Source organism: Oculina patagonica, chromosome 13, assembly GCF_052425735.1.
Source record: "Oculina patagonica isolate OP01 chromosome 13, crgOcupat, whole genome shotgun sequence".
NCBI lineage: Eukaryota > Metazoa > Cnidaria > Anthozoa > Scleractinia > Oculinidae > Oculina > Oculina patagonica.
Window position 1 is genome coordinate 27437973 of NC_135770.1, and position 21672 is coordinate 27459644.

Below are 21672 nucleotides of genomic sequence, written 5' to 3' on the forward strand. Positions count from 1 at the left end.
TAAACCTTTGGCCTTTGGTGACCCGAGTTTGTGTCTTTCGTGTTTCATTCAATCTAATATCTGTGGCGCGAGGGAGCCGCGCGGTGTGCACACGCGTTTCATTCTATAGGGTTATCTGATTGGCCAAAGAGAAAACAAAAGATGCTACGTCACGGAAATCGTGTTCGCAGACGCAGAAACGACAGCCGGTAATACGTCTGCATTCGAAGGCTAACCTCCCGGGGGGGGAGGGGGGGGGTGTGGCCTATATAGGTATGTGCCGCCCGACCATCCATCATCCGGTTTTTGAGGTTCTCGGTCCTAAATAGGGTATCATTTGCTTGTTCCTTTTGGCAATGTGTTCCCGGTGTGATCCTTAGATAGGGTACCTAAATTCTATTAGCAAAAATAAACGCCCAGCTAAACGAAAAAAAAGGTATCTTAAAACTGAATTTTCTGTTCAGGTATTAGTAAAGCGATTTTATAAAGTTTTTTGTCTTGCCTTGCGCGGTTAGCCGTTATTTGGGTCGTCACGGAACGCTTCTCCTCCCCTTGAATAGGGTGTCATTTTTCGGTTTTGGGCCTTAAAAAGGGTATCAACTCTTTACGAAAATGTCATTGTACGGCCTTCGATTTTCTCAGAAACGAATTCGGCTCCGAAGGTTCCGTAACTGAGTCTATGAAACCACTGAAATGAACGAGAGAAAGAAATATATGAAGCCATTTTGTCTGTTTACGTGCTGACCTCGTGAAAAGGTCACCCCGGGATGCCTGGGAGCTAATTTTCGACCACGGCTGGGCGGGTTACCTCACCTACCCGGGGTCCCCCACCTCCATGTATTGTCTCGGAACAATCGGTATGATAGTTGCCCCTTGGGAATTTGATGTCCTTAAAACTAGGTAGCAGAGAAGCAAAGCTTCGAGGGCTGCTAATCTCTGTTTTAAGAACATCAAATTTTCCCTCATGTTGAAATATTTTCGCTGGCTTGCAACTAGAACTTGAGTCGCCTGTGGCATGATTGCGAAATTTCAAAACAATGAAATTTTAATTATTAAACTTTATTGTTTTGAAATCCTTGTCTAGCATCTTGTCTAGAAGCATGTGCGGTTTTAATTTCAATATTCTTTAAGTCCCTGTAAGTCTTTTTATATACTTTTAAACCGTTCTTCTCTTGCAGTCTACGACAAATTACTGTCGTTTTTTTAACAGTCCAAGTTAAATCTCATCAATATCCCGAGTGTACACCGAGATGCAGTGCTTTTGGAAAATCTCGTGCTTTTTAAGTGGAAAACGTTTCCAGGATAGTTCGTGGTCCTGGATCGTGTGTATTTCAGCAGCGGTTTGCCAAGCTGTTAATCTTGGTTTGGTCCTCAGCTTTGGTGTTCTGTTCCCAGTTTTGATGGAATACTTTGACGAGACCAGAGAGAGAACAGGTTAGCGCTATTAAATTCAAACGATCATGATGTCTTAGGCTTGAAGTTGTGTTGTTAAAAAGCGCGCAGTCCAGCCAGTCCAGAGTATCGTGTAATGTCTGTAATCGCTCAGTGCTCTTGATTTAGTGTTAATTCATTTGACATGACGCGCTCAATTCTATTTATTTTTACTGCTGATCAATGCCTTATTGGAACATTTGGAAGAGTAGCTAGTATAGTATACGAAAGATTGAGCCATATGCGGACAGAACAAGTTTGATTTACTAGACTCCCGGGTAGACTCTAAAAGCGGTGCTGAGCGGCTCGCCAGTCAGTCTCGCTGATGTTTTTGCGTTCGCTTGCTCTACACGGTTTTTAGAATGTTTTATACGACTTGAAGTGATATTCTTTAAGTTAAAAAATACGCATTATTCTCTTACAAAATTGACATCAGCCGTGTTGAATATCAATACTCAGTTACCGTAGTACTAGTTTACACAATCCTTGGACTGAGTTCGCTGGTGCGATATTTTTAGATTGGTGGCCGTTTTGCATACATGACCTTATCCAGCCTTGTTGACAACTAAGGGACGGACCATTAGAAAAGTGATGGGGGGGGGGGGGGGGGGGGAAAAAGCAAAAAAAAAAAATCAGCCAGGCGAAATGCCAAGAAAAAAATCGTGCAAAGGGGAAGGAAAGAAAAAAAATCATGCAGACGGAAAGTTCCTATTAAGCGCAAAAATACCGTATTAACTGATAGATCGACTTCGACGAAAAATATATCAGGGAGAATGCAAAATAGTATCCGAGCCAGAATTTTCAAAATTTTCTGGGAGCGCGCCGAGACACCCCCACAGACAAGCGTTTCCGACCCAGCGCCACCTAGTTTCTAGCAAATACATTGCCGGCCCCCGACAAGATGCCCCGCCGAAGAACACCACAGGACAGAGCCAAGAAACATCAAGAAAAACAGACATGCAATAGCCTTACAGAATTGACAAAGATGCCTCTGGGAGGGGGGGGGCGGAGAAAGGGGTGTTTTTTTTAACATAGGGGTAAGTAACGACTCCCCAGTGTCACTCAGTGAGTTAGATGATTCAGCGACAGAGGCCAACTTTTCCGAGCATGCCCCCGGCCCCCCAGATGGTTTGTGACTGCATCGCCTGGGGCCCCAGTTGCCGCGCCAATCGCTCCGACCCACCCCAGATCCATCCCAAAGGAAAATGAACCATTTTTTTGGGGGATATGAGAGAACATTGTCAAAAGCATGAATAAAGCAACAAACATCCATCCGGTCTAAAATGTCAAAAAAATCGAGCAAAGGGTACACCCGCAAAAAAAATCCGCAAAGCATGGGCGTAAAAAAAAATTCGTGCAAGCCGAAAATTCCCCACCCCCCTATCACTTTTCTAATGGTCCGCCCCTAAAGGGCCTGTTTACATGATTCCGGAATGACTTTCATTCCGGAACGAGTTCATTCCATCCCCATACATTTCTCTGTATCTGTTTACACTATGATACCGAGACGAAAGTCAAGTCATTCCGGAATGAGTTCATTCCGGTTTTCATTCCGGAATGAAAGTTTCGTTCTGGAATGACATTTCATTCTGGTATCATGTAAACACAGAACGAAATTCGTTCCGAGATGAAATCGCAACTCATGAAACCGCATACGGACTCCACAGTTTGAATTCACAGCGAAAAACCGTAATAGCATTTACTGTTTAGCCCAAAGAAGCAGCTCTATGGTCAAATTACTCGTTAAAATTGAAGATACGGCTATTAATGGGCACAAAAACATGATTGCGCGAAACATGCGCCATCTTGTTTTGATCTCGCGCGAAACATGCGCCACCTTGTTTTGATCTCACGCGAACACCGCACACGTGAAAATGCCTTTGGTTGAACCGGTCGACTCTGTCATGTAAATGCAGAACGAACTTCATTCCGGAACGAGTTTCGTTCCAGAATGAAAGTCATTCCGGAATCATGTAAACAGGCCCTTAAGTTATATATTTTGTTATTATTTTGTCAGTTTCCAAAAGATCTGCGTATTTCTTATATCTTTTTTTCAACTAGTAAGTTTTGTTATTATTATATTGAGTTTATCTGTTACTAATGGGGCCGGGTACTAAGGGACGGACCATTCTAAAACTGATGGGGGAAGGGGGGTTGGAGAATTTTCGGCTTGCACGAATTTTTTTTTACGTCCATTGCTTGTGCAGGAATTTTTGCGGGTGTAACCCTCTGCTTGATTTTTTTTAGACAAATAGTTTTTTTAGACAAATAGTTTTTTTTAGACCTAATGCCATGTATTGTTACTTTATACATGTACCATGCTTTTGACAAATGTTGCTTTGTTGATCATTTGCTAAATAGTGTAAATATTTCCTAAAAATGTTGTTATTCATTGATTAAATCCTTTAGGGATTGGTCAATAAGTACTGGGGGTAGGTCGGAGCAATTGGAAAAGTAGTGGCTTGAGAGAGCCCACCAAAAGCGAAGCTATGATCACAAGCCATCTAGGGGGGGGGGGGGGGGGTCCGAGGCATGCTCCCCGGAAAATGTTTATAATTGGGCCCTCCTGAAATCGCTAGAAATACAGCAAAAACTTCTCACGTCAAGAAATTTATCAATTTATACTGATGAATACCACTGGGGATTTTCTTGTAGCTATAACAGTTTAAAGTCTTTAAGATGACCCACCCCTATGTGCAGACCAAAACTACATGACACATTCCCTTTCTAATCCCCCCCCCCCCCCCCCCCAAACCCACACTCACACTTATTGACCAATCCCTTAAAGACCATCTTTGATCATTATATTAAGAATGGCTAAAATCCAATACCATGTACTGTTATTTTATGCCATGTTATACTGATTGTTTTCTTCACCCCATGCACTTGTCAACAGCAATTTATATCGAATGTCCTACAAATGTTGGTATCAAAGTTTTTTTATACAATAAACAGAAGGCAAGACTTCAAAGTGAATTTTCTTTAAACCATCGGCGTATGGGAAGAAAAGTTTTGCTTGTCGGGGGGCCAGACTGAATGTATTTTGCTTTAATGAATTTAGAAGCTGAGCGCTGGAGACGCTTGTCTGTTAGGGGTCTGGGGCATGCTTCCCCAGAAAATTTTGAAATTTCTAGACTTGGAAATGCTATTTTCAGCATTCTCTCTGATATATTTCGTCGAAAAGTCGATCTTAACAAGTGTAAAATGACAGCTATTTTTAGTCCCTAATAGGAACTTACCTCCTGCATGATTTTTTTCTTTGCCTTCCCCTTTGCACGAATTTTTTTCTTGGCACTTTTCCCTTATATGATTTTTTTTTCCCCACCCCCACCCCATCACTTTTCTAATGGTCCGTCCCTTATTCGCATTAAATAAAATTGCATATTTTCAGGGGATTTTTTTGTCTGCGGGTACAAAGTCCACTAAACTCCGCTATAATGGGGCAAACCCCATTATAGCTACAAGAAAAAGCCCAGCAAAATCAAACACTATGTTAGAAATTTAGTTTTCCTGGCGGGGGCAACTGCCCCCTCTTCCCCACGGCACGTGTAGGTACGGCCCTGATTTGGAGAGAAAAACGGACTATTCAAAGTCAAATAATTTTTCTAACAGATACAAGTTAAAAGATTTTACAGATAAATTTTAAGAATCATGCCTGTGAAGAAAAGCATGAAATTGCGTTTTGACTTATGTCCGTAAATGAATAATGGACGGTCCCTACGGCTAGGTTCTCAAAGCCAGTAATTATTTCGTGCAGGTGAAAGTCACTATCTTGTATTGAATGTTTTCATTTTCAGCTTTTGTTGGTTCAATTGGTCTGGGCATGGTATGGTTTGCAAGTCCGCTGGCGGGTTATCTGTGCGATGGCTTTGGTTGCCGCATCACGTGTTTCTTGGGAGGTATGCTATGCATTGTAGGACTGGTGTCGACGTCATTCACCCAGAGCCTCACCCAGATGTACATAACCTATAGTTGCGTGTACGGTTTGGGAACGTGTTTAATATATACTCCCTGTTTTCTTGTAATTGCTAAATACTTTACAGAAAAGTTGTCCGTTGCCACTGGCGTTGTTTCGTTGGGTGCGAGTGTGGGTGTCCTCTACTCAGGTCCTCTGCTTCAAGCTCTGTTGGACGCGTTTGAATGGAGATACACTTTTAGAATAATGGCAGCATTGTACGTCCTTGTTTGCGTCGCGAGTTTGACTTTCAACCCAAACGTAGAAGAGATAACAATGGTGAAGAATTTTAACCCTGGAGAAAACAACAATGTGGAAGTAGGAGATGAAAAGAGTGGCATCTCTCTTTACTGCAGCGTGTGGACTTTTCCTGCCTTCACTGTCATGGTAACGTCACTCATGTTTGCCAGTTTTGGGATGTACATTCCTTACATCAATCTGGTTAGTTTCAATTAAAATGTACGTACTTTATTCCGTAGGGTTCGGGCCCTGACCGGGGACGCTGAGCTGTGTTCTTGGGCAAGACACTTTACTCCAAAGGGGAGGGAGACAAAGAGGGGGGGGTCTAAACCCCCAGCTTCCCGTATCTTTTACTCCCGCCGCCCGTACCTTTTTCCCTCTTCCCGCCCCTTTCTGAAGTGGTTCCCTCCTGTTCCCTCCTTTTTTTCCTATTTCCTTTGCAAAAAGAAATTTTATTTCTCCCGGGCCCCCTCCCTCCTGTCCCCCTCCACCTAGCTCATAGTGCATCTCTTCACCCCTGGGTATAAATGAGTACCGGTGAATTTAATGCTGGGAAAACCCTGCGATGACCTACCATCCCATCCTTGAGATGGGGGGGGGGGAGGGGGGGTAAAAATACTCCTAGTCGCTTCATGCTGCGAAAACCGTTTATTTCAATTTTAAGCTCCGGCCTGATGGGCCACTAGGCTTGTATGCAGACTTTTTAAAGCCTCGGCTAAACGATCAAACATTTTAGTGAGTCCAACATCGCGTTTGTCTCCCACTAAACGAGCAAACAGTGTTTGATCAAACATCTTACCGCTGCATATTACCGCTGAAATTTTGGCGCAATGTTACATAGATTCGGTTTCTGATTGGTTGCTTTTTTCTGCTAAGGCTTGCTTTGTTTGCAGAGGTGGCTAAACGATCAAACATTTGGGCGTGAAGCAAAATGTTGGATGAAAATGTTTGATCTACAGATCAGACATGAGAAATTAAACCATTTAAATGCAATGTTGAGAGAGGTGGCTAAACGGTCAAACATGGTCTTCCAACATGATGTTGGACGAAAATGTTTGATCGTTTAGTCGGGGCTTAAGCGACTACGTGTAAGTGATGACGTCATTGCTTTATGCCGGCAGCCGATCGACAGGATCTTTTATTCTTTGTCTGTCTCGCGCGTTCGAGCAGGAATTAATTTTAATTCAAAACATCGCCGCGTAGAACATAAAAACAAAATACCCCAGTGAAGTTAGAATGAAACATTACAATGTATAAACGAAAGAGACGGAGATGGGAATAAGATGGGATCTATTAGATTTCGTAGACAGAAATTTCTAATTCTTATAATATACAGGGCCGCAGTGAGCAAGAGACCGTTTGGCCTTTCTCGCAGCTTAAAAGCTAGCTCGCTTGTATCGTATGTCGTCTATAGGATGTCACGCTACAATATAACGCAATCTTTGTTGAGACAACATAGGGAAATCTAAAAAACTTAAAAGATAAAATAAAATATTACTGTTGTTCATTTGAGCAAATCTAATGTTTTATTTGCATCCTTGGCCTGTGGATTCATAACAACTGTATTTATTTGTTAATTTTCCAAGGTAAAGTACTGTGAAGATATTGGAATCTCTGCACAGAAAGGTTCTCAACTGTTTATTTTCATCGGCCTTGCTTCATGTCTAGCGCGCCTGATGACGGGAAGATTGTGTAACGACAAGAGAGTAAATCCAGTCTATATATATCAAGCGTGTTTGGCAACTGCTGGTCTTGCCGCCTTCTTGCTGCCGTTTGCCACGCAGTACTGGAACTTAATAGTTTTTAGCGCCATTTACGGATTGAGCGATGGAATCTTCATAACAACACAATGTTTCATTCTTCTGACGTGTGTGGATAGGAAGAGAAGAACAGCCTCTTTCTGCATTCTCAACTTGCTCTATTCCTTTTCTGCAGCTGCCGGCGGCCCTGTTGCTGGTGAGTTCGTTTCCTTAAAAAGGAAAATACGCCACCGACGTGAACAACGGCCCCACCCCGAGAAACCTAGCGCCAATTCCCGTCCCCATGGCCCTTTTCGTTTCTCTTAGTTGGTAGGGCCTTTGCAGACGTCAAGCTCGAGGTTTCTATCGGCTGATAGTTGGCGAGGGGCGAGGCCCCGAGTCATTTATCAAAGTCGATAGAAACCGAGAGCGAGCTGCCTAATTGTTTTAGCATAACCCACTGACCGATCCATTAAACACAGAATATCGCTTAAATTGATTTATTTGCTAGTAAAATTCGGCGAAAATTGAGCGCGCGCTCCGAGCGCCGTCTATCGATTATAAGCATAACCCAGCTGCCGTCTATTGGCGAAACGCGCAATCTGATTGGCTACACAGGTGCCTTCTATCGATCGTTTAGACGGCTCTTGGAGCGCGCGCTCAGTTTTTCGCTGAATTTAATTAACAAATTTTTAAAAAAATTAATTCTAGCGATACTGTGTGTTTAATAGATCAGTCACTGGGTTATGCTCAAACAATTAGACGGCTCGCTCTTGGTTTCTACCGGATTTTGAAAGTTGGCTCGGCTCACATGAATTATGGAATGTATTTTTTTTTTTGTTTTTTTTTTTTTTTTTTTTTTTTTTTTTTTTTTTTTTTTTTTGTTGGTTTTTTTTTTTTTTCTCCCCTTTTTTTTATTTTTTTTTTTTTTTTTTTTTTTCCAAAAAGAAAAAGTAAAAAAAAAAAAAATAAAAAAAAAAGGGGCTTCGCCTCTTGCCAACTATCAGCCGGTAGAAACCTCGAGCTTGCCGTCTAATTGTTAATAAGAAAACAATGAGTGAAACAATCAAATTCGCGGATTTCCAGTGGTAAGGGCCGGAATTAAACTGTGCAAGTCAAAAATAGAACTATTGACCTCTCGATTCAAAAAGTAACCAGCCTTTTAGAAAACTTGTGAACGGCCTTTAAGCTTTTAAGGACATTTATTGACATATTGTTCTGTTCTTTTCTTCAGCCTTGATAGCGGACCAGACAGGAAACTACATTTATTCATTCTACATGACTGGAGGAGTTCTGCTGACGGCTTTCTCAATACCAGCAATATTGGTTTTCGTCAATGACAGAAAGTCCAAAATTAACTCACAGGACTCGCAAGAAGACGAGGAAGAAGAAGAAGAAGAAGAAGGGAAGAAAGACGCAGTATCAAAAGAAGTACCAACAGACCAGGCTCAAGAAATTGAAAGGAAACACCGCGCTGGGACCTTGACGAGAATGCGCAGTTTTAGCGCAATAAAACAAAACTACTGCGAGCTCCCGAGTTAACTCTGCTCTCTGGTTAATCCGGCGACACACTTGGCGACTTTTTTCGCCGATCGAGGCGATGGGAGAAAATCGCCAAGTGTGCCCGGTGCAGCGATTGCAATTTTCACCGATCGCCGCGATCGGCGTATAAAATCGCCGATATCTATCATGTCAGATCAAATTCGCCGCGATCGGCGAATGAAATCGCCAAGTGTGTCGCTGGCTTTAGGGAAGCGCGGGCTAGCAATAACTGATGGATTGGTTGATTGATTGATTTTCAAGTTGAGCTTTTTCGCTATATTCGGTGATGTCGAGGTATACCAACCCACCACAATAGATCATATTCGTATTCTCGGTATTGGACTGGAACTAGCTTGCAATGGAGGCTAATGCGGGTAATCTTTTTAAATGCAAATGACATGAAACTCTTTTTAATGATATTTATACCTAATCGCACCTTTTTGGTACGCTTCGGCGGCATATCAGGCAGTTTGGTCGAACCATAAAACCCATGGCGAGACCATATGCCGCCGAAGCGTACCAAAAAGGTACGAATACCTATTTACCGTACCCAAATTCAGCCAAAAATCCGGTCATATTTATTGCTCTGTTGAAGCCATGCTTGCTAGGTACGTAGTGCAAAATGTGTGGACCTGATTGTATTGATACTTTTCTGGGCTTCAACACTTTTTTCAAGTTCCACTTCTGACATATTTTTACTCGTTTGTTTGGAGTTTCATTCTTTATATTTTCAAAATCCAAATTTAGCGAAAAAATTAAAAACTCCGACTCCGTTGTCTGAGTCTGAATGTTTCGGTACTTGTCGGCAAACATCGCGCAAATGGCGAGCGCGCTCAAGTTTAGTTTTGGCGGGAAAGTTTTTCTCATTTTACGACCGGAAAACACCAGCTAAATTTAAATTACGAGGTTCTGTTTTATAAGTTAACCCTCTTGTCAATTCATTGTACGGTAACCTACTTTACTTCAAAGTGACCATGATATCGTGGCATATCAGGTCAGTGACTTGATATCGTAGGATATCAGGACAGTATATCGCGCTTCTGATTGGCTGCTTGCGAATTTGGGTACGGTAATAGCCAAAATTTAACCGAACCTCTGCTGTATATACTCATCAGTCAAAAGACGTGTTTAGGGACCTTGTACTACTTGTGACGTCATCGCCGTTCTAATAAACTTTATGGAAGTGTCAGGGTAAGTATTTAGCTTACAGAAGCTAATTGGGGACACTAGTACTTTATAATATATATTAAAATTTACAATGTACAATTAAAAATGCGAAATTAAAAATTAATTGGGGACACTCAACTACTTAACAATAAATTAAAATTTACAATGTACAATTAAAAATACAATAGTTTACTATATTAAAAATTAGGAGGAATAAGTAAGAATAAATAATTTAAAAACTGTTTCTAAAATTACAAATACAATATAATACAAGAATAATTAAAAAATGGTAAAAGTGAGAAAAAAAGATAATGTGTCATGTATCAGGAAGTGCATATAAGACCCTCGATGAGAGCAGAGAGGTTTTTATCTCAAATATTCTTTCTAAAGTTACCGATCGTCAGTCTATTTTTGTCAATTGTGCTCAGTCTGGACCAAAGCAGCAGAAGGCTGTTCTTTACGATCAGTTGAAATATTCAGGAAACGTCTTATGTGAACGATGGGATGGATACACGCATCATAACTACCCAGGGGGGTACTCGAAGTATACATGACGGGGGGGGGGGGGTCCGACAGAGCTTCATATTGCAAACCCAAAAAAATACACAAGCCTGAAATTTTAGACCCCCCAAAAATACCTGGCATCAAAATTTCCAACCCAAAAAATACAATACTTAAATACCTCCGGAACACACGTCGCTGAAAAAAAGTTCGATAAAATATTTTTCTGATCCACTGATCGCAACAAAAACCCGAAACGAAAAGTTCGCCCGGAGATAAGACCACAAAAAATACGCGTATTTTTTTAAGACCTAAAAAGATACTTGAGAGATCCCTTGGCCAAAAAAAATACATCGGACCCCCCCCCCCCCCGCCCCCCCGTCATGCATACTGGTGGCTGCCATGTAAATATGGCTGCGATGTTCGTCGAAAATTCTTGAAAACGCCCCTTAGAGGTACCAGAATCTCGGGACGGGCGAGGTTTTAGTCATCCCCCCTCTTGAACACCACAACGGACAATTAAACAAACTGAATGCATTGATAAATCATGATTTAGATCATGAATAAGACAAGAATAAACGATTAGTTAAGTGAGAAGAGTTCGCCTGATACTTTTCGGCTCAGTTCCCGATTAAAAGTTGCGGGAGCTGAGGTAAGACTCTAGCCTGAGTACCGTATTACTCGCTTATTAAATTTTTCGCGCCTCAAGTGCGGCGCTTATTTGAGGGCGGCGCTCAATTAAAATTTAGACGCCACAAAGAATCTTATATTTTGCAGCTATCGAAAATAGCGTATTTGGAGTGTCAGTATTCGTCTCTTGCTAAAGAGAGAAATGGCGCTAGCTGTTCTGGCAAAGTTCGCGGCCTTCAAAACATTTACAGAACTGCGTATTGTAAGAATGTTGTATAAAAAAACAAATGGGCGAGCGGTAAAACAATCACTTTGAACTACAAAACATCGCTTTTGATGGAAAGAAATGTCCAAGTTTGTTTTAGAGTTGCTTTGTAGTGCTGTTTTTAGTTAAACAGAATTTTTCAAATAAGCGCCGCATCGGGACTGCGAGGCTTATTAACTTTTTTGTCCCAGATGAGGCGCTTATTCGAAGGGCGGCGCTTATTCGAGTGAATACGGTATTAGCGGCATTTGCGGCCGCTATTTTCTGACGTCTCTTCTCGGAAGCAGATGACCAGAGAGAGACGTCTGAAATTCAGGCTACCCATAGTGCCCGTCCGAGAAAAATACCCGAATGGATGACATGGATAGTACTCCGTGAAAACTTTATACAAACAAGCGGACCTGCAGACAGAAAACCCCCACAAAAGTCAAGCATTTAGTGGGATTCTTGTCTGATTTTGTTTTGTTTGTTACATTTCGTCTTTTATCTAAGACTTCAACAAAGTCCTTCGTCGCGCGGTTTACGTTTGTTTCAAGAGGGCCTCTTGGAGCAAGTGTATCCTTTATTCTAAAAAGTAAAAAAAAAAAATAATAATTCAAGATGCTCGTTTTTTATAGGCGCACGAAAGAAAATTAAAAAAAAACGATAGAGTGTTTTTGTCTCTGTTCTTACAACTAACATATTAGCCCTCGAAGCGATATTTGTTTAAGGGTGTCAAAATTTCGCGGGACAATAATCAGCCGTTAAAGTTCACCACAAAATTTTCTCCGATTCTGGTTGGTTTAAATTGATCACGTGGCGCGAATAGTGTTCGTCCGCGGAGGACACTACCAGCTCATAGTGCACGCCCATGGAAAATGCCCGGATAGTACTCGCCCGAGAAATTGTTTTGTAAACCAGCGGGCCTAAACTGCATTCAGTGGGTTTCTTGTCTGGTTTTGTTTGGTGTGTGATTTCGGCTTTTAATTATATCTTTTATCCCAAAAAGTTACAAAAAAAATAATTTTAATAATTAAAGATGCTTGTATTTGAATGGGTGCGCCAGGAAAATTGAGTGGTGGACAATAAAATCAAGAGAGTGCTTTGTCTCGGAACTATCGGTCTGATAGTTGCTCCTTGGAAATTTGATGTTCTTAAACTGACTAGCATATTAGCCCGAGAAGCGAAGCTTCGATGGCTAATAGTTGTTTTAAGAACATCAAATTTTCCCGGGGCAGCTATTAGCCGATAGTTCCTTGACGCGCTATTGTTTAAATATTTTCGCTGGCCCGCAACTAGTACCTATTAAGTCTTCTATGGGCATGATTGCGAAATTTAAATGAAAATGCATTTTTAAACAATGAAATTGAAATTTTATTGTTTTGAAATCCTTTAATCCTGTCTGGCAAGTGCGATTTTAATTTTAGTATACTTGTTTAAGTCTTTTTATATATTTTGTAACCGTTCTTCTCTTGCAGTCTACGACAAATTACTGTCGTTTTTTAACAGTCCAAGTTAAGTCTCGTCAATATCCCGAGTTTACACCGAGATACCATGCAGTGCTTTTGGAAAATCTCGTGGTTTTTTAGTGGAAAACGTTTCCAGGATAGTTCGTGGTCCTGGATCGTGTGTATTTCAGCAGCGGTTTGCCAAGCTGTTAATCTTGGTTTGGTGCTCAGCTTTGGTGTTTTGTTCCCAGTTTTGATGAAATACTTTGACGAGACCAGAGAGAGAACAGGTTAGTGCTAATAAACAATGCATTGCTTCGTGTTGTGGCCAAGCCCGCAGTCCAGCCAGTCCAGAGTATCGTGCAATCGCTCAGTGCTCTTGATTCAGGGTTGATGCATTTGACATGACGCGCTCAAATCAACTGATTAAAAATCAAGACACTGCCGATCAACGCCTTATTAGAACAAGTTTGATTTACTAGACCCTACAAGCGATGTTGAGCGGCTTCGCCATTCGTCGACCGCGCTGTTGTTTTCGGTTCGCTAGCTCTATACACAGATTTTATGTTTATGACTCAAAATGACATTTTATAAGTTTTAAAAAGTACGCATTAATTTCTTACAAATTTTACATCACTAGTGTTGAATATAAATGTTCAGTAACCAGAGTTTACACAATCCTTGGACTGTCAGTTTCAGGGCAGTTCGATTGCGCTGAATAGAAATTCGCTGGTGCGATATTGTTCGCATGCATTACCTTAGATTACTGGTCAGTAGTTATGTCCCGTTTACAACTTTAGTAATTTCCAGCCTTGTTGACAAGGTCATTCCAGTTTTTATGCCAGACAATTGACTTTTCTCCAAACAATTGACTTTGCCTTCAGTTATATATTTCGTATTTATTTTGTCAGTTTGCAAAAGATCTAGATCTGCGAAGAACGTTCTATAGTAATAAATTCTTAGCGTAAGATTATGGTTATGAATTTGCAAGGAGCACTGCGCTTGAGTTTACTGATTCAATTCTTTTTACAATGAGTAGATTGTGAAATATTCGTCTTTACTGTTTATTTCTTTCTTGTTATATTTAATCTGTTTAATTCATGGAGTACAATGTTAGCATGCTTTTCAGACGTCCCAGGCTAGACGTACATTTCCTTCCTTTGGGAATTAAAACGTATTCGAAGGAACAAATGTCAATTAGCAATTATGTTAATTTTCATCTCCAACAAAAAAGTAAATAATTCAAGAAGAAATTAATATAACCTTAAAGTCATTTTATTTTTCATATCTTTTTCTTTCACTGGTGAGTTTTGTGCTTATCTGTTAATGAGGGGGCCGGGTGCTTATTCACATTCTTTGGTCATTATATAAAATTGCTCATTTGGGGAGAAAACAGAAAAAAGGTTCTCGTAAAATTAAGGACGCGATCTCTAATACCCTTCTATATAATTCGTTATGATTATTCAACGTCGCCGTCAGTTAAGTACATAATTATCTTGGTACAGTCGTCAAACTAGCTCTACTTTGTTAAAAAGGAACATGTCAAACTGTTTTAAGTTTCGTTTTGTTCATGGTTTTGTTCAGTGCCATTGGAAACTAGTAAAATCAGTTGTGCTGGCACTTTCGAGACTTTCTGTTTGTTAATGTAAGCCAGTATTTTGACAATTTTCGCGAAATTTAGATCCTTTAATCGAATTTTTTTAGCCAAATCGAAAAGACTTTACAGATCAATTTTAGGAATCATGCCTGCGAAGAAAAGCATGAAATTTCGTTTTGATTTTTTTCAAAATATATGAAAACATAGCAAATGCTTGACGGGAGGTCAAACAATATAGGTAATAACCCTCCGACCTAGCCTAGCCTTGCATTTAAAAATGGACGGTCCCAAGGTTTACCCAGCCAGTAATTATTACGTGCAGGTGAAAAAAATCACTGTATCGTGTATTGAATGTTTTCATTTTCAGCTTTTGTTGGATCAATTGGTCTGGGCATGGTATGGTTCGCAAGTCCGCTGGCAGGTTATCTGTGCGATCGCTTTGGTTGCCGCATTACGTGTTTCTTGGGAGGCTCGCTATGCATTGTAGGACTGGTGTCGACGTCATTCACGCAGAGCCTCACCCAGATGTACATAACCTATAGTAGCGTGTACGGCTTGGGAACGTGCTTTGTACATACTCCCTGTTATCTTGTCATTGCTAAATACTTTTCAAAGAAGTTGTCCATTGCTACTGGCGTTGTTGCGCTGGGTGCGGGCGTGGGTGTCCTCTACTCAGGTCCTCTGCTTCAAGTTCTGTTGGACGCGTTTGAATGGAGATACACTTTTAGAATAATGGCAGCATTGTACGTCCTTGTTTGCATGTCGAGCTTGAGTTTCAACCCAAACGTAGAAGAAATAACAATGGTCGAGAATTTTAAACCTGGAGAAAACAACAATGTGGAAGCTGGAGATGAAAAGAGTGGCATCGCCCTTTACTGCAGTGTGTGGACTTTTCCTGCCTTCACTGTCTTCGTCACGTCTCTCATGTTTGCCAGTTTTGGGATGTACATTCCTTACATCAATCTGGTAAGTTTTAATTAAAGTGTTTTCTAGCCCTGTCTAGGGCACTGCGTTGTGTTCTTGGGCAAGACACTAATTTTTCATAGTGCATCCCTCCACCCAGGTGTTAAAATGGGTACCGACGACATAATGCTGGGAGCATTCCCAACTCTCTCCCTGCATCTTTTCTCTCGCTCGGGGAGGCGGGGGGGGGGGGGGGGAGAGAGACCCTGGGAACGAGGTTGTAGTATCCAATTCAGGGGGGAGTAAAAAAACTCCTCACAGTCGCTTCATGGTACGGCAACCTGAATAATCCCGGCCTGATGGGCCACTGGTCATGGAATACGTTGAGGATAAGGTCCTCTTCTCGGCTCCACACCCACCTAAATGGTGGTTTAGATATGTCGACGACAGTCATGTGTGTCTGAAAAAAGAATTTGTAGATGAATTTCAGTCGCACCTAAACTGTATTAACCAGCACATCAAATTCACCATCGAAGCGGAAACAGAAGGTTCAATCGCTTTCTTGGACACTAAGACAACGAGGCAAGTTTATGGTTCGATAGCCGTTTCTGTTTACAGAAAAGCTACTCATACCGACCGCTATCTAGACTTCAATTCACACCACCATACGCAACATAAACACTCTTTTGTACATACTCTCATGGATCGGGCTAAGAAAATCCCATCCATTGAGGAGGAAGTGTCATCCGAATCTAAACGTGTATTGAAAGCGCTGGCAGCGAATAATTATCCTATCAATTTTATTCGTAATGGTCGTCAATCTAATGCCGAACAAAAAAGTGGTGCCAACGTTGTTGAACAGCGAGGCTTGGTTGTTCTACCGTACGCCAAGGGGTTTTCTGAAAGAATCTCAAGAGTTCTCAAAGGTTTTAACGTCAAAGTGGCTCACAAGCCCATCCGTTCTATCGCCAATATTTTGAAAAAAAACAAAGATAAATTCAGCGAAGAGTCGTCGAAAGGTGTTGTCTATAAAATCAAATGCAAAGACTGTGCGTGTGTTTACATTGGCCAGGCCTCGCGCGCACTCAAAACACGCATCAAAGAACATGCTAAAGCGATAACAACAATAGACAGAAATTCCCTATTGGCCGAACACCATTTGCTCAACGATCATGAAATTGATCTGGAAAATGTTGACATTATCGACCGGTCTTCAGTTTGGAGACAAAGACTTTTCCTCGAAGCGTGGCACTCAGTCCGAGATGGAAACGCTATTAATGAACACGTAGCATTCCCGAACATTTATAAGAAACTTAAACAATTTTTAATTGCATACCACCCCCTATTCTATCCTTTTTAGTCGCGAATTTCACCCCCCATTTTATTCAGTACATTCCTTATCACGTTTTTCTGCATTTTTTAGTTTTTCTTCCTATAACACCAGGGACGTCGTTTTAAATTTACATATTGCTGAAGAAGGCTACAGCAGTAGCCGAAACGTCCTGTACTTATTTTAAGCCAGTGTCAACTTTTATCAAATAATTTTAATCTTAATTATACATTCTGCCTATTTTGGTTGATAAGAAACATCCCTAGGGCACGGAGTTCGCGGTGTTGTGGTCTGGCCTATTCACTTGTATCTATAGGGACTTTAAGATACCTGGACGGCTGACCTTAAGGACGGTGCGAGGACGATAGAATTTCGCGAGGAGGATTGGAGGATTGGGCCGATGTCAACGGTCTTGGCGGGAACTTTCAACGTCAAGATCCGGCGTGTGTGAACAAAGGACGGCGTTAGTGGATCAACAAATCCTTAGCCCAAGACATGCAAAAAAAAACATTAGGCGCTTCTAGCCCAAAGTCCGGGATTCACAAGTGAAATTTTTGTAGAAACACAGGCAAGACAGTTCATAATTGTACCCACGTGGCTTTGTTATCAGCGTTTATACGAAGCACAGCAAATATCAGTTTGCAACTGCGATAAAACTTAACTTCTTAACTTTTTTTCGGTACCAAACTCAGAATATTATAAAGGACCACTTAAAAAAGAAACAGAATTTAAAAATAATGAGACTATACTTCTCACGTCCTCGACAACAGCTGGACGGAGCTGGACGGCAATGTGAGTGGAGCAAGCATGCGCAATAGACTACACGCAAAAAAATACTACCGGTCAGCCGTCCTCGAGGTCAGCCGTTCAGGTATCTTAAAGGTCCCTTATGGGTTGGGTGGTGGGACGAGATGATATACATGGACGGATAGCGGCTGCCAAAGGCGCCTGGTATGCTGATGTCCGATTTCGTCCCGTACATCTAATCTAATTGTGAAGGGCATTGAGCTCAGTAAATGTTTTATACAAAAACCATTATCATTGATCGTAATTTCAGTTCTTCCTTCCTTGCTTCCTTCCTTCCTGCCTGCCTGCCTGCCTGCCTGCCTTCCTTCCTTCCTTTATTCATTCATTCATTCCAACCTCATTCCCAGGAATATTCCCTTTACATTCATTCAACTCTAATAGGTATTGTTAATTTTCGTAGGTCAAGTACTGTGAAGATATTGGAATCTCTGCACAGAAAGGTTCTCAACTGTTTATTTTCATCGGCCTTGCTTCATGTTTGGCTCGCGTGATGACGGGAAGATTGTGTAACGACAAGCGAGTAAATCCAGTCTACATTTATCAAGCGTGTTTGGTAACTGCTGGTCTCTCTGTTTTCATGCTGCCGTTTACCACAGAATACTGGAACTTAATAGTTTTCAGCGCCATTTACGGATTGAGCGATGGAATCTTCATAACAACACAATGTTTCATTCTTCTGACGTGTGTGGATAGCAAGAGAAGAACAGCCTCTTTCTGCATTCTCAACTTGCTGTATTCCTTTTCTGCAGCTGCCGGTGGCCCTGTTGCTGGTGAGTTTATTTCCGTAAAAAGTAAAATACGCCGCCGTCGTTAATAACGGCCCCACCCATATTCCATGAGCCCGCGTTGGATACGAGGTGTTAAATAGCCAACGAGGCGCCAAGCACCGAATTGGTTATAATCACTCGTATCCAACAAGATACGATTGAAGATAAGATTGTGAAGCCAATCAGATTGCGCGTTTTACCAATAGTCAGCCATTCAGAAAGACGGCTCTCGGATTGCGTAAATAGTTCTCCGCTAATTTATCAGTCAAAACCATCAATAAATCAATTCTACCGATTAATTCTGTGTTATCAGATCAGTGACTAGATTATGTTAAAACAATTAGACGGTGCGCTCTCGGTTTCTTTGGACTTTGATATTTGGCTCGAAGCTTCGCCTGTCGCAACCTATCAGCCGTTATAGTTCACCACTAAATTTTCTCCGATTCTGATTGGTTTAAATTGAACACGTGACGCGATAGTGCCCGTCCGCCGGAGGGCACTATCAGCCCATAGTGCCCTCCCGTGAAAAATGCCCGGATCGATAGTGCCCGCCCGTGACTGTTTTTTGTAAACAAGCTGCCTGCAGACAAAAAAACCCAACCAAATTCACTGCATTTAGTGGGTTTCTCGTCTGGTTTTGTTTCGTTTGTTAAATTTCGGCTTTCAATTGAGTTTTTTATCCTCAAAAGTAAAAATAATTCACGATGCTTGTTTTTGTATGTGCGCGCGGAAGAAAATTTAGTGGTGAACAATAAAGACAATAGAGTGTTTCTGTCTCGGAACTTTCGGTCTGATAGTTGCCCCTTGGAAATTTGATGTTCTTAAAACTAGCATATTTGCCCTCGAAGCTTCGCTTCTCGGGCTAATATTTGTTTTAAGAACATCAAATTTCCGCGGGGCAACTATCAGCCGATAGTTCCTCGACAGATACACTCTATTGGTAAAATAGAAACCTCGAGCTTGCCGTCTAATTGTCAAATTAATAGAGAACCAATCAGATTTGTGAATTTCCATTAATGAGTGAATTAAAACGTGCAAGGCAAAGATAGAAATATTGACCTCTCGATCCGCAAAAGAAGCCAGCCTTTTACTGGGAAAACTTGTGAGCTTTCAAGAATATTTATTGACATATATACTTTTCTGTTCTTTTCTTCAGCGTTGATAGCGGACCAGACAGGAAACTATATTTATTCATTTTACATGACTGGAGGAGTTCTGATGACGGCCTTCCTAATACCAACAATATTGGTTTTCGTCAATCGCAGAAAGTCCAAAGTTCACCCACAGGACTCGGAAATAGGCGAGGAAGAAGAAGAAAAGTCAAACAAAGTATCAAAGGAAGTTCAAACAGACAAGGTTGAAGAATTTGGAAAGAGACTCCGCGCAGGGACCTTGACGAGAATGCGCAGTTCCAGCGCAATCATCTAATTAACAATAAGAGTACCAGCCTCCTGACTTTCCTCTGCTTTAGGGAAGCGCACGCTAGCGATGAGCGATGGATTGGTTGATTGATTGATTGATTGATTGATTGATAGATTGATTTGATAGATTGCTTGATTTTCAAGATTAGCTTTTTTGCTATTAGGTGTAGCAACCCACCACTGAGAGCTGCTACGATCTTTCCTTTGTTATTGTAGAAATAAAGCTTTGTTGTCGTTCTTGACGTTATAATTAGATTTTCAAGGGTTACATTTTTGCTAACAATGATAAACGAGTCTTTGTTTTACCGTAGATGTGGGGGACCTGTATATATATATTGGTTACGTTGCTTTTTAATCATATAGACATTTTGAAGCTTTTTGATCTTTTCAATATTGTATTTTTAATATGTAGGTTTTAGATCTTTTTAATATGCATTTTATTTACCCTTAGTTTTTAAATAGTCAAACACTTTTATCACGAGCCTCTGTCTCGGGAGAATGAGAGATCACTCCCTGTTTATTTGACATTAAATAAATTACCTAACCCTTACCTTACCTTACCTGACCTGACCTGACCTTAATTACCCTACCTTACCTTACCTTACCTTACCTTACCTTACCTTACCTTACCTTACCTTACCTTACCTTACCTTACCTGGAGCCTTGTGTTTGAAAAACAGATACATGCATATACTTGTAAAATAGAGTTTGCTGCAAATAGAAAGCAAAGAAAATGGTTGCACAGATGGAAAGTTAATATTTGATTAAGCGACTTTGATTAAGCTAGTTTAACCCGTGGACTGCTAACTGGCCCTTCAAAAGACATTAAGGGACTGTGGCCCTTGTTCCACTTGTAACGTCATCACCTTTCACGTCACAAGCTGTTCTTCACGAACAGCTGATAAAATAGGAAAAAGTCTTACAAAGCATGTCTAAATGTAAACGATGGGATGGATACACGCATCACAATTACGAACTTGTACTCTGTGTGCTTTTCTTTTTTTTTATATTCATTATTTTATATTTTTAAATTCATATGTAATAATATCTTTATAGACTTCCTATAGTGTGTTTTTTTCTTTTACCCTGCGGATTCCACTTTAAGGCACACTTGAACGATCTCAATATCCAAAGAACTTAAAAAGAACACTTCACTTTTCGCAAAAGGTTGAACACTTTTGATTTTGATAATTTTAAGACAAGCTGTAAATGCAGCTATTGTTTATCTTAGGTCCACTTATACTTTAACCCTTTGATGTATTTTTATCTTTTTATCCTTGTGCGTTTTTTTTATATATTCTTTATCACTTGATCCATTGATTTAAACTAATTATACAGTATGGGGTAATGGGAGGAGGGTGGTGTTAGTTTTTTCCTTTTTATCGCTCTATTTTTAAAGGGTGGGATAAACTTTATATACTTTTAACAACAGATACTTTAGTGTATTTTAATTTTAAGTCCTACGTTTTATACATGAGCCTCTGGCTCGGACATTGAGGGAGACCTCGTCCCAGGTATGGAAATTATTGTATTGTATTGTATGTTCTTTCTTTTTTTGTGTGTATCTGTTCTCTTGCCGACCTGTAATTTATTTTCATTTAAAGCTAATATTAACTGGCTGCCTGGCTCCACTAGCCCCTATTAATTTTTTCGTGTAAGTGCAAGAGTACATTAAAGGTTGTTGTTGTTGTTGTGAAAGGGGCTACCATGTAAATATGACGGCGAGGTTCGTCGAAAGTTCTTGAGAACGCCCCTAAAGCCCTGGCCAAACGGTAACACAAGCAGACGCAAGTAGTCGCAGGTTGAACTTGCGTACAGACTTGCGTTGGCTGGTCAAACGGACTCGCAAGTCTACTTACAAATGCACGCAAGTTGTCAAAAAGCCATTTCAATGGTACTGCGCGCGGTGCAATTTAGTACTTGAAGTAAACAGAAAGAATTGCGTTGGGTGGCCAAACGGTGAAAAATTAA

At 40.9% G+C, this 21672-nt stretch overlaps 2 protein-coding genes across 2 annotated transcripts; both read left to right on the plus strand.

The window, feature by feature from the left end:
* The first annotated feature begins 1229 nt into the window (after nt 1–1229).
* On the plus strand, nt 1230–9507 carry LOC144636322 (monocarboxylate transporter 10-like). The gene is made up of 4 exons (XM_078495505.1): nt 1230–1413; nt 5208–5806; nt 7192–7561; nt 8579–9507. Exons 1-4 carry the CDS (start codon nt 1230–1232, stop codon nt 8884–8886), a joined length of 1461 nt encoding a protein of 486 aa, XP_078351631.1. The 3' UTR covers nt 8887–9507.
* Nucleotides 9508–12966: 3459 nt separating this feature from the next.
* On the plus strand, nt 12967–19708 carry LOC144636329 (monocarboxylate transporter 10-like). The gene is made up of 4 exons (XM_078495515.1): nt 12967–13166; nt 14841–15439; nt 17914–18283; nt 19437–19708. The coding sequence occupies exons 1-4, from the start codon at nt 12983–12985 to the stop codon at nt 19706–19708; spliced, it is 1425 nt and encodes a 474-aa protein (XP_078351641.1). The 5' UTR covers nt 12967–12982.
* The last annotated feature ends 1964 nt before the right edge of the window (nt 19709–21672 follow it).